This window comes from Sceloporus undulatus, chromosome 3, assembly GCF_019175285.1.
Source record: "Sceloporus undulatus isolate JIND9_A2432 ecotype Alabama chromosome 3, SceUnd_v1.1, whole genome shotgun sequence".
In the NCBI taxonomy this organism is placed as follows: domain Eukaryota; kingdom Metazoa; phylum Chordata; class Lepidosauria; order Squamata; family Phrynosomatidae; genus Sceloporus; species Sceloporus undulatus.
Genome location: NC_056524.1, coordinates 150,378,181 through 150,396,796, shown reverse-complemented (window position 1 = coordinate 150,396,796; position 18,616 = coordinate 150,378,181). Strand labels below are relative to the sequence as shown.

Below are 18,616 nucleotides of genomic sequence, written 5' to 3'. Positions count from 1 at the left end.
ACATTATCCAGGCTGGAGGCAGCTCAAAGGACACATCCAATCTTTCTAGGAAAGACCTACTATCTACTGTCAGAAAAATAAATCAACTTTCAATTCAGCTTTGTCATGATCAGGGTTGTTTGTTAACAGCATCCATTCCTGACCTAATGTCAAACGCATACGTATGTTTTCCATAGTTCCCTTGGGTTTGAATTATACTGCTGACATTTCATCTTAAATCTCCACATTACATTGAACAGTTATAAATGTATGAAAGCCAGGGGACTATTTGAAACTTACTGCTGTTTCATAGGGCAAAGGCCTCAGGACTCAACAGCACCGCCTTCTGAAATTTGCCCACCACATACAATTGGAATACTTCTAGGAATACTTCAAGTTGAAATGCCACAATTTTCAGAAACACTTTGCCCTAGATTGACACTGGTTTATTCAATCGTCTAGGCCAGAAGCGGATTTCTTCAAAAGGAGGTACCTCTACAACAAAGGTAAGGAACTATGTAGGAGCAGAAAGCCAATGTCTCACCCCACTGTTGGCTGCACTGCCACTGAGAATGCTAAAATATTTTGTCTTCCCTCTGTTTCTTCCTCAAAACGATAACTGGAGGAAAAAGAAGGCATTTGAGGAGCAGGAATTCTGGGGTGATTTGAGGAGAGTTTTTTTCAATGTCTGCAAGCTCTACTATACCGATCTGAGAGAAGGAATTTCATACTATGAGAAAAATGCAGCCTGAAAGCCAACTGGAGCCATTTTTGCAGCCCCAAGGTTCCCTCCAACCTCCTATAATTTTTGGAGGTGATTGGGTACAGTTTGAGGTGATTTCCCTCCACCAAAAAAACATTATATTTTTTTAAATGGGGAGCTTGGGGGGCTTTGAGGAACTGGGGGGCATCAGAGGCTACAAAAGTATTATAGTGTAGTGATAAACTGAATTATGAGAGTGCACATCATCAGGATCATCATCTTAAGGGTAAAAATACCTATATTCATAGAAGTATCTGGAGAAATGAAAAAGTGTACCACGATCCCAATACTTATATAGAGAATGACAGTACCAAGAGGGAGACTCTTGCCAGATGTCATGATGAGGGGATTTAGGTTGATGATGGTAGTGGCAACCAGATGCTCAATCCCATGATGGAAACCTTTGACAAGACACTAATGGTGATTTAGGTGAATAAGATTAGTGGGAGCAAGACTGACAGTGACTTACAGGCCCATGGATGCCCTGTATGAGATAAGCTCTCTCCCTACGATGTCATGTAGAAGGGCAGAGGAGAGTATTCTGAAAGGCTATAGACTCCCAATCCTCACCGGACTTTGCCCCACAATCTGATACCATGGAGGGCAAGAGAGGATCTTGGAGGGCTATAGCCTCCAAACCTCTGCCTCATTGCTTCAGAATGCACTGGAGGGGATTACCTCTTATGCCCGTTTGTGTTTACACAGTTCTCTTCTATAATTCCCAAAGGGTTCTCTGATTGGCACTAAAGTGCAGAACCTATATAAGAAAATTAGATAAAGCCCCACTCTTCAGTTTCATACCACTGCCAACTTTTTCATATTTCAAAACCATTTTACATATCTCCTTACAGCATTCCATGTGATAAAGTTAAAGCCTCCTCTGTGTGTGTGTGTGTGTGTGTGTATTTGTAAGTCTTGAATTTAAAAAAAACACATTCCCAAGCAGTTTATAAAATAAGAAAACAAAACAACTATGTATGAATTCTTAACTTAAAAGCTTTTAACCATCTTTAAGCTTCAAACTAGGAGCAATGAATTATATTCATTCTGCTAATTTTTTACAAAAGCTCCTATACCCAAGAGAATTGGGTTCATGGAAGCATCCTTTCCACAGTTAGAAAGAGGACCTTCCATTAGCATAGTTGTCCTTCCACGAAAAGAAACTCCTTGTATTTTTCCACAAAGAATTATCCATTTTTCATCATAATGCTTGCTCACTACAAGAGTTCTAACTTGGCTGGAAGGCAAAACTTACCACTACTGCCACAGTCCGCACAGGAGAGGAGTTCTTCTGGCTTCTTCTCACGGTTAGATTCTTTCGTCCCCAAACAGAAACTACATATTGGAATGGGATCAGCTCGTGGCTACAGGAGAGAAAAAATGATTTGATCATTGTTAGTTCAGTGTGGTGTAGTGGCTTCAAACTTGGGTTAAGACTCTGGAGACCAGGGTTCAAATAACCACTAGAGCATATTTTAGGATCACCATAAGTAAAACATGACTTGGATGCACACAACAAAAACAACATTTTTTCCCCCAATAGGTATCTTACTTCCTATTCTTAGAGAATGTTTTTAGCCCATTTTACTATTTAAAGTGCATGATCTTCCTTTGCAATTTTCTAAATGCATTTTTATATTTTATTTTTCTAGGATACTGATGCAAGCAGGTGACAACAACAGTCTAAACCCCAATAGGGCAATTCAGCCAAAATGCATGAGACCAGAAGTGTTTCAGAGTTTGGAATTTGGTAGGATTTTGCAATACAAGTGTCCCTTCCTAGTGCTACAGCTACTCCTGCACACTCACCTGTCTCAGACACAATAGTGACCATGAGCCACTGCTTGCGGGAGATGGGTGCCTCCTTCCTTCTCTGGACACATTTTGTCCTCAGGGAGCAGGAGGTGTCACAGTGTTTTGCCACCTGGGCAAGTCATGGCTGCAGGGCACTCCTCAGAGCTGCTCCTTCATCCTGCAAGCACTGTGTGATAATGAGGAATTCTCTCGTGATCAGAGATTTCTTGGATGTGCACAGGGGGAGTGAGGGCAGGAGAAAGCAATCCCGCCATCACCAGAGTTAGTTGCAATTAGTGGCTTCCCATTTGTAGGAGTGTTAGATAGGAAAGGCACTGACTAGAACTTAGGATATGGTGACGGAAGGGGAAACAGAGGAGAGGTGGCTGAATCACTCAGAATTCTTTCCACTTGGCATTATGAGAGAAATAAACTGTTCTGCCGACTACATAGGGAAATCTGAAAGAACTGCTATCACATTACCATTCTGACCCATAAATAAGATGACTTGGGATTTTGAGGTCAATTTTTGGGCATAAATTTTTAGACTTATAGATGGGTATATATGGTAATCACAGAAAGACCTCAATGGTAGAAGATATGGATAGTAAGGCCTATTCTCTGTCATCATATAGATGACAGCCCAATGGAGGGTGAGCCAGTGATCGTCATAGTAGTGGTCCAGTGGTACAGGTAGACCATGATGAGTTAGCTCCTTAATATGATAATGGTCCTGTAGACTATGAGGAGAGTCACAATAACCTGGAGATCTGGATCTGTGTGAGGTGTTGGAATTACGGCTTGGAGTGGTAGACTGGCAACTCACTGGGAAACAGATGGACTACTGATTAAGCATCTCATCCTTAGAATGCAATACTAAGCACTAGACATCCTTCTGGTTCAATTGTGGGAGAAGCTTTTTCTCCAAACATTTCAGAATAGGAACAGGAGATGCAGGCATCAAGGAGACCAAGTACATATCGCCAGGACTGAATATAACTGGAAGGAACAGAACAAGATGGTAATGTCAAGCTGAGAGTACCATTAATACATCCAATCTTTTTGAATAGGCCAAAGGTATATCAGCAAGCTTGGATTTCTTCTGACGAGAAGAAGAAATATCAGTCAATTTAGACTTCTTCTTACAAGCCAAACACATCCCAGAACCATCAGAAGACTTTTTCATCTCTTGGCAAAATATGGATACCCTGCAGTGTTAGGTGGCCTACGAGGGCGATTGTTACTTTGGTGAATACCCAAGGGGTTGTGACCAACCTGAAAGGTAGGACTTTAAACTGATAATGGGTGCTGAAGTAACAAAAAATAAGGAACATGCAAGTTGAGAGGAGGTAATATCCTTGAAACCTTTGTTCTTCAATAGTTTGAAGGCTTTTCACTCAAAATTGCCCGTACATTACAAACTTGTTGACAAATCTGAGATCCAGAATTGGGTGAATTCTGCTCCCTTTCTTGGCCACTGTGAAGAAATAGAGTATACTCCCTGAATATTTCATTTTGAGAGACCGGTTCTATGGTCCCAGCTCTAACAGGAGAAAAATGGTCTGATGCACTGCAGGGTTCTTTGAGAGATTTTTGGAAACTAATAACCTGAGAAAGCAGTGTTTGGGCTTCTGATTGAATTCTATTCTGTAACCTTCATGTGCTATCCTCAACACCCACTGATCTTATGAGATCTTGCCTCTCCTTTTTCCATTTCTCTCCCTTTAAGCATGTGGTCTTCTTAGGAACTACGTATCTTCTAATCTGTCCTACTGTGTTGATCTCCCTTGAACCTCTTAATACAGCATTGCCTACATCTTAAATATTTTAAGTATAATAATTAGTAAGTTTCAGATTTAACCCACTATCTTTTCCTGCTATAGGGAGCTGTAGCTGAGCTGATAATATGAGAGTCAGACAGGCTTTGACGGTTGCACAGTTCAGCATTCAAAGATGCAGTGACGTACAAAACCTACAAGGTACTAATTTTAGAGTGTTAGGCGGAGGGTGTCTGTGTGTTTATACATCTGTGCGCGTGTGTGTGTATGCACCCTCAACTTGCCTGTTGACTTAATGCTGACCCTAAGAATTTCATAGGGCTTTCTTAGGTAAGGAATATTCAGAGGTGGTTTTGCCAGTTCCTTCCTCTGAAATATAACCTACAATACCTAGTATTCATTGGGGGTTTCCCATGCAAGTATTAACCAGAACTGACCCTGCTCAGACTCCAAGATCAGACAGTATCTGGTGCCCATAGGATATTTCGGTCCAGGGAAGAAAGCACTAGACCAATTATGTTAAATCAGATAATATCATGATGGTGTTAACTCTCATGATGGAATTAAACTTCATAGTTGGCTAGTAGTTTAACTGTTGACTACCAGAATTTTTGGTCAACCAGAAATTTGTCAAGCATGCTTGAGGACTATAAGCAAACTGCTCCATTCTGAAAACTCTAAATGTCAAATTACGTCTCCTGATTCTGGTATCATCTCATAGACCTCTGGGCACTGATTTTTCAAAATAATTTACAGCCAGTCCTTCTTCTTCTGTAGAAGACTAGAAACTGGAATTCACATATTAAATATATATTCCAAGAAAGCAATAAAGTTACCATCTGGGGAGAAATTGACTGTTTTCATCCAGCCATCTTATGGTTACCTCATCTTGAATAATCCATTGCACATGTGTCTTAGTAAACCTCTTGATACTCAAGACATTCTTGAAACAACAATATTTAGACACAAGAAACTACATTTAAAGAGTGTTACCAGTTTTAGAGCGTCTCAAATTACCATGCAGCCAGACAAGATCTGAGCTACAACAGCTATGTTAGAACTATAAATTATTTTATCATCTAAGAAGCTAAACCTACTTGAGCCATTTAACATTCTGTATTTACCATTTACCAATGTCAATATAACGCCAACTACATTAGGTTCAAACTAACCAATTAAACTAACATAATGAATCCTGTGTTCTAAAGACCTATAAGAAAAACTGTTTTAGCAATAAAACACTCTTCAGTAACTAGACCCAGGCATAGTACATAGCCAAACACATAAAAAGTATGACCCATTTATTCCACATAACAAAACACATTTTATGATATCCCAGTTGATCACGAACATGAATTTTCAGACATTACATAATTTTACAGACTTTTTTCCAACCTTTGCCAAAGATAGCAATTTATACCAGCCAGGTATAAATCTGCACCTGAAGAGTAGGCTACAACAACAGGTGGTGGTGGTAGAAAATTAAAAGTAACCAATTTACTATTTACAGAACTTTTTTTGAGCATTTCAAAAGGTGAGATGATATGATGATGTTTTAAAACAAAGAAACAGGACCAATATTCCAAACTAAGCAGCAACACATGCCTCAAATGTAATTTACTACTCCACCTTACATTTTGGGATAGCTGCTCCGCTACCATAGAGAAACCAGATTACAGCACTAGATACAGAATAACCTGTATGTCTGTAATCGGACATGACACCGTTGTTCTCAACAACAGAATATTTAAAATACCACTTTCAACTTGTGGATGAGGCTTTCAAAACTGAAAATATTATCTGGAATATTCAATAGGTACTAGGTCTATTAGGTGCTCTGAGACTAACAGTCAAGGAATGTAAATACAGAAACATTATGCTTCCTGTCATTACACATCTGGTGATACCTCTTAGGCACTCAGACCAATATCTAGGACTTGAGAAAACTTTTTACCACTCAACCGGAATTGCAATACTGAGGGCTCTTTCTCCCTCCAGTCACCAGATAATGCTCATAATTTGGCTACAACTGACCTTTTGTTTTAACCTACTATGTCATCAAAACGTAATCTTCAGTGTTGATAATATATGAACAGTCATGTTACTCAGTGCTCCTGCGTCAAACCAATACACAGAGCAACTGTGTTTTCATAGAATCATAGAATAACAGAGTTGGAAGAGACCACTAGGGCCATCCAGTCCAACCCCATTCTGCCATGCAGGAAATCCAAATCAAAGCATCCTCGACAGATGGCCATCCAGCCTCAGTTTGAAGACCTCCAAGGAGGGAGACTCCACTACACTCCGTGGGAGTTTGTTCCACTGTCGAACAGCCCTTACTGTCAGGACGTTCCTCCTAATGTTGAGGTGGAATCTCTTTTCCTTCAGCTTGCATCCATTGCTCCGGGTCCTAGTCTCTGGAGCAGCAGAAAACAAGCTTGCTCCCTCCTCAATATGACATCCCTTCAAATATTTAAACAGGGCTATCATATCACCTTTTAACCTTCTTTTCTCCAGGCTAAACATCCTCAGCTCCCTCAGTCGTTCCTCATAGGGCATGGTTTCCAGACCTTTCACCATTTTAGTCGCCCTCCTTTGGACACGCTCCAGTTTCTCAATGTCCTTTTTGAATTGTGGTGCCCAGAACTGGACACAATATTCCAGGTTGGGCCTGACCAAAGCAGACAGATCAGTGTGGGCTTGCAAGTCTTCTACAGAGATTGGGGTTCAGAACAGATGGGCCAAATGAAGCAGTTTCCAGCCGCTTTGGAGGCATGGTGTCCAAATGATGTACTACACCTCCAATGTGGCCAGAAGCTGTGCCAAAGCCACACTCCTTTGAACCAGAGCAAAAAGGAGCCGGGATAATCTGGCTCCTAGCAGCATGGGTTTGGCCCAGCATTTGTGGCCACTTTGGGAGCGGATTGTGTCATCAGGGTCCCGACTCGCTTGAAGATGGAGCAGGCTCGAACCACTCTTTTGGGCCTGTCTTCTCCAGCCCAAAGAAAGTGCATTCATCCCTCAAGGAGCACTGCAATCTGATACCACTGTAGCTACAGTTGATTATCCAGACTCCAATTTCTATCTTCTAACCTCTGGTTAGTGTTTTGCAATTTCTATTTCTATTTCTTCCCCATCTTCTACAACAGTCAGCCTGATGAAGAATTCTGAAAAAAATCAAAGGCACACTTCTGGGGATGTTTAATGGTCCTAATAAAACTATTATTTCCCGATTCTGATTTTAGCTTTGGCTATGGTTGAAATTACTATTGCAGCCAAGCAATAGGGCTAACAACATGGCACTTTCCAACCCACTTAGTAGACAACCTTCTTTCACTGGGGGCCTAATCAGGTAAGAAAGTCCTGTTGTATTCACACACAAAATGTAGTTGCATAAAATACCTGAACAAAACAGAAGTAAAAAATTATCATCATCCATGTGTAAAATCTGCAGTAAGACAATAAAAAATAATTTGAAAGCAAATTGATTGACTTTAATCTTTAGAGAGTAATTAAGTAACAGTATAATTAGGTATTTTTATTTGGAAGGTCATCTCACTGTATTTAATAGAGCTAACTGTCAAATGAATTTGCAAAGGACTGAAGGCTAATTTGATGACATCACTAATACACATTCAGATATTGGAGGTCTTTCCGTCTTAATGTTTTAGATATATTGTATTATTCTGAACTAGATAAACACAGGAGTATTGACAAGAATATTTTTCAACAAAAAGAACATGAAATCTGAACAAGATTGGTGCTATAATATATCTTTTGCAAAATCTTATGGCTTTATTGAAAAGCATACTAGATAGGATAAAAAGCTCCTTGTTCCAGCACTTATTTTCACGAAGTTTTCCAGGCAAAGGTAAGCCTAGTTTATAACAATTTTATTATGAACACATGTGAGAGCCTTTTGAGAACAAGAAAAGTCAGACTTTAAGTAACAAAATCTTTGCCCTCTCATTCGTTTTTGCCATTTAGGTTTTCTGAGAAAGTTTTACAACTTGTTAATCTTAGCATGATCTTTGCTTCGCTCCAACCAATTTTAAGTCTGAAAGCATTAATGTTCCTATTTCTGATAGGATGTAAAAGGGACAGGTTGCATACCTGTAACTGTAACTGTAACTCTTCAAGTGGACATCTACATAAATGCGTTATCCTCCCTCTGCTCAGTACAACTTTTATTATTTACACATACTATGCTGTTTTTGTCTAAACATTTTATTTGTCACATTTTCCATCCCTCTAAGCATACATTAAAAACTGAATGCTTCAACTTTAATGGCTGAAACTGATGTAGGAAAGTATTTCTCTAAAGTACTTCTCATATCTGTCCCAGCTCCCCTTTTTAGTTACCAAATGAAAATACTGTAAACTTATAGAGGTTTAACTACCTATTGCCATATGGCCAGGAGGAGGAGGAGCCTGCCTGCAAAAGATATCCTCCTCATCATAACAACTTTACTAGGGACTGAAACAACATGCAGGCATCTGACTAACAGACCGGCCAAAATAAAGCTGCTTCAGGTCACTTTGGAGGTATGCAGTTTAAATGATGCATGTGTCCTAAAAGGCTGGAAGGAGCACCAAAGTCATGCTCCAGTCTGGCTGGAATCCAATATCAGCCCCAGCAGCGGATGGGGTTCCTCTCCAGATGGCCATCAAGTCCAACCCCTTGCCATGCAGGAACACATAATCCAAATACCCCTGACAGATGGCCAGGAGGTTCTGTTTAGAGACCTCCAAAGAAAGAGGCTCCATCGCTCACTGAAGGAGTATGTTCCACTGTCAAGCAGTTCTTACTGTCAGAAAGTTCCTCCTAATGTTGAGGTGGAATCTTTTTTCTTGTAATTACAACATCAGTGCATATCTATTTTCTATAGCAATGTTGATTTTGCAAGACCTCTAGTAATTCTAGATTAGCATGTATGTACAACTTGAAGGTACACAACAACAGCAAACATCAGCTTGACAACTTGCACCTGCAGTTTAGCTATGTATCTTTTTCTAAATTCATGCGCTACAGAGTAAAAATCAGTTCAATACTAGCCTTCCCTCGTTTGCATTTTTAAAACCTTATTTGTGTGACTGTTTGTAGGCAGACAAGCTGGTACAAAAATGCAACTGAAAGTTACTTCCAGAATTTCCTAATTGAAAAGCAGCTTATCAAAGAATTTAAAAGAGTAATGGGGCACTAAAACAGTAGGAATTTGTGTGCAAGATAGTAATAGATTTTTTATATCATAATATTGGAAGACACATACAGTGGGCCCTTGTTATATGTTGGGGTTTGGTTCCAAGATCCCCACGTATAACAAAATTTGTGTATGCTCAAGTCCCATTAAATATAATGACATAGCAAAATGGTGTCCCTTATAAAACATGGAAAATCAAGGTTTGATATTGGAAATTTATACTTTTTTGAACATTTTCAAACTGTGGATGCTTGAATCTGTGTATAAAAAATCCGTGTACAGTATAAGAAGGGCCGACTGTACATGATTTTACCCTATGAGAATGTGTGCATATGCTCTTTGTTAAAAGGGTTTTTTCTATCACTTCAGCAAGAGCTGGAAAAAATACTTACCCATGATAGGTCACTCGAAGTTGGACTGGCTTCAGATCCAAAGCTCTTCATTTCAGGTAGCTTAGCAGTTAAAACCCCAAAATGGTTTGTAAACTCGTTCCATTATTTTTAAGAATAAAGTGGACTCTTGCCTTTTTCTATCTAGCTTTGAAATCAGACTAGGAGGCATTGGCTCTCCTTGAAAAGAAATACAGTGGACCCTTGTTATATACTGGGGTTTGATTCCAAGATCCCTCACGTATAACAAAATCTGTGTATGCTCAAGTCCCATTAAATATAATGACATAGCATAATTGTGTCCTTTATAAAAAAATGGAAAATCAAGGTTAGATATTTGAAATTTATACTTTTTTGGAACATTTTCAAATAGTGAATGTTTGAATCCGTGTATAAAAACATCCGTGTATAAGAAGGGCCGACTATATTCCATCCTATTTGATATAAGCCACAGTTGTCACAGTGACATATAACGATGTGCAGCCATGCTCTCTGTCAAAATGTTATGACAAAGTGACTTTCAGACAATAAATCTGGGCTGATGAAGACTGCATTATATTACTGCATATTTTATTTTATTGCAAGTTTTATTGATATATTATATTGTTACTGCCAAAGCAGTAGGAATTTAGTGTTAGGAAATAACCAAATAATACTAAACACACTGTTTCCCAGGGCAAGGCAAATATTTGTACAATTCCAAAATATGGGCGTTTTGCATCTGGGCTGATAAATCAAACTTGGGGGGGACGGGACTGTTAAATGGTGGGAATAGTAGGGACATGCTCCATAAAACTATGGTGTTTAGAAATAAAAGGCATGTCTAATCTGTACACATTTTTAAATCACTGCACAATTTTGCCATGTATTTTGATTTCACCAGATTCCATTCAACAAGAAAGCTTTAAAACACAAATACAAATGAAACTGTTGGATAGGTTTTAAAAGGCCAATGTAAAAGATTATTTTTTTAGTAAAAGCCCAGGGAACTACTAAATCTGGAGAAGAAATTACACTTTAGGATTAACACACGTCTTGTGTCAACAAACAATGCTTTTAATTAAAAGACAGAAAGCTAACTCTGAATACCCTAGTAAGGAATTTGAAACAAAGCATCTAGAAATGACTGAAATCCCTACCCCAACTTTATTTTTTTAAAGCTTTCCTACAAAACATTTTTAAAGCTTGGAAATGTTCCTGCAAAGAATATTCAAAATGGGCCAGCCTTAAGGATGCATTAGCTGGAAAATCACCTGGACCATGAAGCTGTGAAGAGCAGCAAGCTGAACTGACAAAGGTACCCAGCTGAGCTGAAACAGGTGCCAAGCTGTATTTAGTAGCTGCCATTGTATCTATAAATGCAAGCTGGATTACTTTTGCCCACAAACAGAATCAGACATACTCTTAATAGATGTAGTAGGTTAAGATTCTCTCTCTTTTACTGTGTCAACAGGCTTCTAATTGAAGGCAAAATCTTAATGTTTTGTATATTAACTGAAACTAGATCACCTATCCACACTGCCTTTGCTGAACACTGAAACAGTCATATTCACACTATGACTGCAAAAACAAAAACAAAACAAAACCATGGCTTCAGAAGACTGGAAGACTTTCTTCATATTACCTGCATCTTTCTGCAAATAACTTTGTTCCTACACTTTGAATTTTCCATTCTAAGCCCAGACAGTTTTTAGACATTATTACAAATATCCCACTGAAGACATCTCTACATATTTCATACCACCACTTCTACATATCACTATGATATCATCACCTATCAACATGATATTGTCACTGGGGCTTCAATAATGAGCATGCCCTGAGTGGTGCAGGACAGTGGCGACCAAACACTGCAGTCACAAGGTCAGCTGCTGCCACAATCTACAATGGACCACCATCAAAGAGTGCTTTTTTGTGCTCCTTTTGTGGCCAGGTTTGGGCCACTTTGGGCAGCTGCAACGCAGCTTTGGCCCAATTGGGGGCCCCCACATCATCTGAACCCCTGGATCAGTCCAAAGGCAGTGCTTTGGCCCATCTGTTTCAGGCCCTATGACAGTATTAGTACAAGGCTGGTTGTTAGACAAGACAATTGTTAGGTCTGGTGACATGGTTACTACAGCTGCATATTCTGCCCAATAGTAAAAGTTTAAAAAGCAGAAGCTACAGATAAGAAAACTATAGGTTATGGTTACACTCCCCCTTCAAGACTAATTATGTCACTTCAATAAAAATTCTACTTACTATAGGTGAGAAAAGAGTGCTAGGAGAGCTAGAGCAGGAGCCTGTTTGTATGCATGAATTCACACAGTGAACATAAGAGAAGGCCTACCTACAATGCTATATGCAGGCCTCAAACTCCCTGGCTGGAATCCTATTCATTTGTCCCAACCAGAGTAGAGCTGTTGCTGAGTCAACACATATGCAAATCCCACTTAACCAATGGGTTTACTATAGTAGGATTCAGGCCTCCATAAGAGTTTGTATTTAGAAAACCACCCAGACAACAGGTTAGAGACTTCATTGAGATCAAAGACCTTAAGCAGGAATGCACTGAAAACAGAACAGCAAATAAGACAGAATTCGCTCTGGGCCCTTTTCATAGACATTTCTGGAGAAAAACTGGGAATAGCAAGGAGTGTTACACTTCTGGGAGACCAGAACTCAAATCCCAATCAGCTATGTATGCCTATTGGGCAACCTTGGCAAATCATATGGTCTCAGCTCAGAGAAAGGCAAGAAAAACCTCTTCTGAATGAAACCTGTCAAGAAAATCCTAGGACAGAGTCTCCATAAGTCAGTCACCAGGAATCATAAAAACACAGAGTTGGAAGAGCCCACAAGAGCCATTCAGTCCAACCATGCAGTAAGACACAATCAAAGTACTTCTGACAGACAGACAGACAGACATCCAGCCACTGTTTAAAAACCTCCAAAGGAGACTCCACCACACTCAGAGGCAGCATATTCAGCTGTCATACAGCTACTATGACCAGGACTGGCAAATTTTAGCTCTAACTGTTCAGCTCTTTCATGAGGAGCAGCTATAGAAACTGTGGCCCCTCCAGTTTATCTCCGAAATGAGTCCTTTAAAGCTTTTCTGTTGCCGTAACCCTGTTGAAGCCAGAACAAAATGACAGCATCCAATGAGATAAGTCATACTCCAAGTTAGCATAAGAACTTGGTTTCCCATAAAGCAGCAAATTTGAAATGAATTTGAATCCTATATCTAACATTGGGGTGAAACAGACCGGCAAGAAGGGGCGGCTTGAAGCCACCCCTTCCGAAGATGGATTGGGACCATGGCGAACACATGCTACAGCCCCAATCCGCCTTGAAGCCGTCCGAAAAAGGAACAGATAAGATCAACTCCTTTTTAGGGGAGTGTAAGTGCTGCACCGCAGAAGGGGCTCAAAGCCACCCATGTCTGGGCGGCTGTCCAGCTTTCAGGCGGCTTCAAGGCATCATCGCAATGTGCGGTGTGTAAACACTGTGTGCCGATGATGCTTGAAGGCGTGTGTTTGACCCCATAGTTCTATTAACATTCCCTATATCTACCTGGCTTCGCTTGAAAGTTGGTACCTTAGTGTTAAACAAATTTCATCTTCAGATTGAAACTTTTTTCCATATTTATGGCCTGTTACAGACTGCCAAAATAAAGCTGCTTGGGGTCTCTTTGGAGGTATGCTATTTAAATGATGCATGGGTCCTAAGAGTCCAAAGGTCGCGCCAAAGCCACACTCCATTCCTAAGCACTGGAGTGAAGCTTTGGTGCAGATTCTGGATTCTTAGGATGCATGCATCATTTAAACAGCATACCTCCAAAGAGACCCAAAGCAGCTTTATTTTGGCAGTCCGTAACAGGCCTATGTATGTTACTATATAAAAACATTACTACATTCCACACACTATTATTAATATACTACAGTATTATTAACAGATACATAGCAGCAGGAAGCAGCCATACAGCCTGGTAAAGCTGTGAAGGTGCAAGCTGCTCAAGTAGGAGACCAACTGGGGTATCAACCAAAGCTGGTGTATCAACCGAAAAAATTAAAAGAGTGAGGAAAGAGGTGGCTGCAGACTGCTCCAAATGGGCGGTCTGTTGAACCCCATAGTATAATAAAATGTGATCCCTTCTGCCAAGTTTAAGACTTGTGCACAGGAGGAGGTCAGGGTTTGACATAGGAGTCTGCAATCTTCATGTGGCTAGAAACAGGGCAGAAATCAGCCCCATGAGACTGAGTTTTACATGCAGAAGGAATGTTCTCAATGGAGCTCCTACCACGGTCTTTTTCACAAAAATGATGAACCAGAAATGCTGAGAATCCTGTTTACTGCTAGAGCACACTGTCTGACCATCCCTGCTAGAGTCATCCAGTAAGCAGAGACAGCTACAGTAATGAGGAACATGCCAGCAAGCCAGAAATCCAGGTTCAGGGGTAACATTGCAGCTACAGAAATCTTAGCACTAATACCTGAACTCAGATTTCTGACTTGTCTCTTCTTTAGAGTATGTTTTATAGCTGGCTTACAGTCCTCAAGTTGTTAAAGGAATGAGAAATCAGAGTCCAGATTTTCACTTTACCATCCTTTCAGATTACAGCCTTTTTCAAAAGTACATGCTGATTCCTTCTGCAACAGGAAGCTAATGCAGCTATGGAACAGCCTTTCATTACCCATGGTATTGTTACAAAGACTGGAGCCCTATTAAACTACATTAAACTACAACTATTTGAACAAGGTCAAGAACTCAGCGTTTAATCTGAAGTATGTCTAGGTAAAATGCTGTCAGGTCAGCGTAAAACAAGCCAACAGAGGCCTTGAGTTTGATTAAATATTAAAACAGAGTCATTCACATCTGTTTTTATCCCAGAATAAAGATATTGTACCTCACTTGAAGGAGCTCATTAATATACTCCACACATCTCTTTTAAAAGGTTACAAGAATACCAATGCTTTCAGAAGCATCTGTCACAAAACCTGCCCAACCCAGTTAAAAGAGGTCACTGCATACTTCAACAAGCTTCTTCTTTATCAACCACAAGGAGTAATCAAACTTAGCTACATTTTAAGTTAAAAGGAAGAAACCTCCCGTGAAAATAAACCAGATACTGTACCTTTGATGTGAATCTTTTAATCATTCATCTCATTTCTTTAGGTAGATCACTTGATAACAAATGTTCAGCAAAAAATATTATGATCCAGCAGTAATTAAACTGAATAACTGTCATGTTCAAATAGAAATCTGAAGTGCTTTTATGTTTTAATTTATAAGGTATATTTTTAATTGGCCTTACATTTATATATTTAGCATGTCAGGAAGAACCAGTGTGGTGTAATGTGACTTTGTTGAACTGGAAGCCTTGGAAACTAGTGTTTCAGTTCTCACTCAGCTACAGAAACCCACACATAACCTTGGACAAGTCAAACGCTCTCCCCTTAAGAGGAAAGCAATGGCAAACCTCCTGCAAATAAATCTTTCCCTGTCATAAGTCTGCCATAGGTTGGGGTTGATTTGAAGCACATAATAAACTTCTAAAGTTTATTTCATGCCATAGCAATGGCAAGAAGATAATGTATCTGACTGGACTATGTACTACTCAAAAACAACTTAGGCCTGTTACAGACTGCCAAAATAAAGCTGCTTTGGGTCTCTTTGGAGGTATGCTATTTAAATGGTGCATGTGTCCTAAGAATCCGGAAGCTGCACCAAAGCTGTACTCCAGTGCTTAGGAATGGAGTGTGGCTTTGGCGCGACCTCCGGACTCTTAGGACCCATGCGTCATTTAAACAGCATACCTCCAAAGAGACCTGAAGCAGCTTTATTTTGGCAGTCTGTAACAGGCCTTACTTTTCTTTTCTCTAGTGCCCTCAATATGCAACCAAATAGGCTAAAAATATGCAAACTTGTTTTTACCCCCAAATGGGTGGCAAATCAAGTTTGGAACTGGTGAAGTCCTCAATGAGAAAAAGTATTGCAACAATAAAAAAGAATTCAAAGAATTAGCCATGTTAGTCTGTAGAATCAGTTGCAGAGAGATCTTGTAGCAACTTTGGGACTAAGGTCCAAAACACACTGCAGAAATAATCCAGTTTGAGACTGCTGTAACTGCCCTGGCTCAATGCTAGGAAATTCTGGGAACTGTAGTGTTTGTGAGACATTGTGCTTACTCTGTCAGAGCTCTGGGGCCACAACAAACTACAATCCTCAGGACTGCCTAGCACTGAGCCAAGGCAGTTAAAGCAGTTTCAAAGTGGATTATTTCTGCAGTGTGTTTTGGACCTAAAAGAAAGAAACTGGCAGCATGAGCTTTCGCAGACTAAAGTCCAAATGCACTTGAGGAAGTAGATTTTAGTCTATGGAAGCTCATGCTGCCAATTTCTTTCTTTCAGTTAGTCTCACAGGTGCTACAAGATCTCTCTACTATAAAAAAGAATGTGTGTCCAGGTATGTATTGATTTTGCCACAACTCCATGCAGTCTAAAGAGACCAGAAACAACACTAAGGGAACCCCAGATATGCACACCTCTAAGTTATTGTGCTTTTAAAATAGATTAATTCATTTCAGTTAATTAAAATCAATCAAATTAAATACAGTCTTTAGCTGGTTAGGACAGCTTTAATTTTTGTGCTTATACTCTTGTAGAAGCTGTGCTACTCAAAAATTCAGCTGGATATTGCCCCACGCAGGAATGATATGTGGGGTGTTCAGGTGTTTCAGGAAGGCTGGGCCACAAAAAGCTCCAAGGGGCTATATCTCTCTTCTGAAATATAAATGAAAACATAGCTACATCTTTTAAGGTATCATCAGTCCTCATTCTCTTCAGTGATAAGAGAATATTCTTGACTCTTACAACAAGATATGCCATTCCATTATGCTTTTAAATAAATCTAGTATACTAAGTGCTCTGAATCACAGTAATCATTGTTAAAATAATCTACATAATATACACTCGTGAGTATAAGTGAGTCCTGACAAGGCTGAAAATGCTTTGCCCTGAAGCCAACAGAAGCTTGGTTTCAAAGGCACTATAGAGTAATTGGATTTAAGCAACTGAATTACTTAGAACAACACACTGAGTGGTGGAGCTTTTACAGTAATACATTAGGCTGAAGAACAGCATGAGCTTCATTAACCTTCAAGTACCAGAAATTAATATATTTAGATCTTGCTGTTGCAATCTATAGGAACACATGTATCAGTCCTCCAGATCTGCCAGTGACAACTAATTGCCTTATACATTCTTCGGGGAATGAAATATGCCTAATTCATATTTCAGAATACAAGCACACATACACGTTAAGTACATGAAACAAAATTCTGCCTCCATTGTAGCATGAAAACATTTGGGAAACTTTTCAAAAACATGGTACTGTGTAATGAGTTTAAGATCAATCGGTTTACGTCTGCCACTGCCCTATAATTTAGACAAAAATGGCCAGGAAGCAATGGCACACTCAGAATCAATGTGAACACTTGTACAAAGAGAGAGGAGTCAATTAAGTTCTGAGATGATAGAGTTATAAAAACAGAGGTGGTAAGCCAGCAGGGAAGCTATACATAAAGTTTATAAGAATAGAAATAAACAAAAGGAAGAAAAGACTGGTAAGACGTAACCAAAGGCTAGGGAGATTTAAAAACAAATGGAGACGTTTGAACAGCATCTGATAAGAGATAAACTATGAAGCTCTCACAGATGTTTTAGAAATTTAAAATTTCTAGACACCTGAAGCCTTAAAAATGTGTTTATAGCCATGCAAAGGATGAACCCTGGCGAAGGGATAATATGGGTATGGTGGCTCTCCAGGCCCTCTCCACAAGGATTGCATCTGTAGCACACATGGAAGCCTACCTCTTCTAGAAGAAGCCTAGCATAGCCCTTCTCTCAGGACACCAGAAATAAATGCCCCAAACAATTGGAGGGTGTTCCCCCACCAATAAAAAATCCTGGGGAAAAAACAAGGTAGTTTGTCATGACTTCAAAGTTCCCAGAAACTTTACATCTATTAATATGGCAGTACAAACAAAACATTAACAATAAAATGATCACGAAATCTTAAGCATCTATACAAGGGATAGGATGACAGGGTTTTAAAATTGGCCCTTTATGTAACTATTTAAGTGAACATCTAAAGGAAATGTTTGCTGGGGTACCACAATCTTTTCTGACTGCTTCACTTTCCCACAAAGACAAAGAACCAAGAGTTTCAAATCATGAACCTCATCACAAGCTAAAAAAAAAGAAAATGAGTTTGTAAACTTTGGCCTAAAATCCATTACATTCCTGGAAAATTGAAAGGGAAGTGAGCTTTTTGTTTCTTTCTAAAGTTATTTAGGTTTTTAGCACTGATAATGCAGAAACAACTCTTTCGGTCTGAAGCTGTGCCAATTTTCTGCAGGCCACATTTGATATTACTTCCAAACAGAGATGCTATATAAAAGAGCTGCTCACAAATCTGCACAGTATGGCCAGTTTGTTGTCTTGAATAACTTAAGTAAAACTTGGGCTACAAGCCATGAAGGTGTTTATGATGAATGCAATAGCATGCCAGACCTGGACTGAGCTCCAATGTAAGGCTGTAAGTTTGCTATTAACATCTGCAAAGTGGCAGGATGGTTTCCACCATCTCCAAATCATCGCACATATTTTCTCTCTCTTCCTTTACAGACCCTAAGGAGCCAAACTAACTGACACTTTGTTAACAACTAA

The 18,616-nt window shown here is 39.6% G+C and overlaps 2 protein-coding genes across 2 annotated transcripts in view; both read right to left on the bottom strand.

The window, feature by feature from the left end:
• KAT6B (lysine acetyltransferase 6B) overlaps positions 1-18,616 on the bottom strand; it is a 166,099-nt gene that overhangs the window by 88,889 nt on the left and 58,594 nt on the right. The window contains exons 3-4 of the mRNA XM_042458444.1: positions 1,998-2,106; positions 686-689 (exon numbers count right to left, since the gene is read on the bottom strand). Of these exons, the coding sequence (XP_042314378.1) occupies positions 686-689; positions 1,998-2,106 (113 nt within the window). The remainder of the gene's footprint in view (positions 1-685; positions 690-1,997; positions 2,107-18,616) is intronic.
• Positions 1-18,616, bottom strand: part of SAMD8 (sterile alpha motif domain containing 8) — a 324,372-nt gene that overhangs the window by 285,363 nt on the left and 20,393 nt on the right. The window lies entirely within an intron of this gene.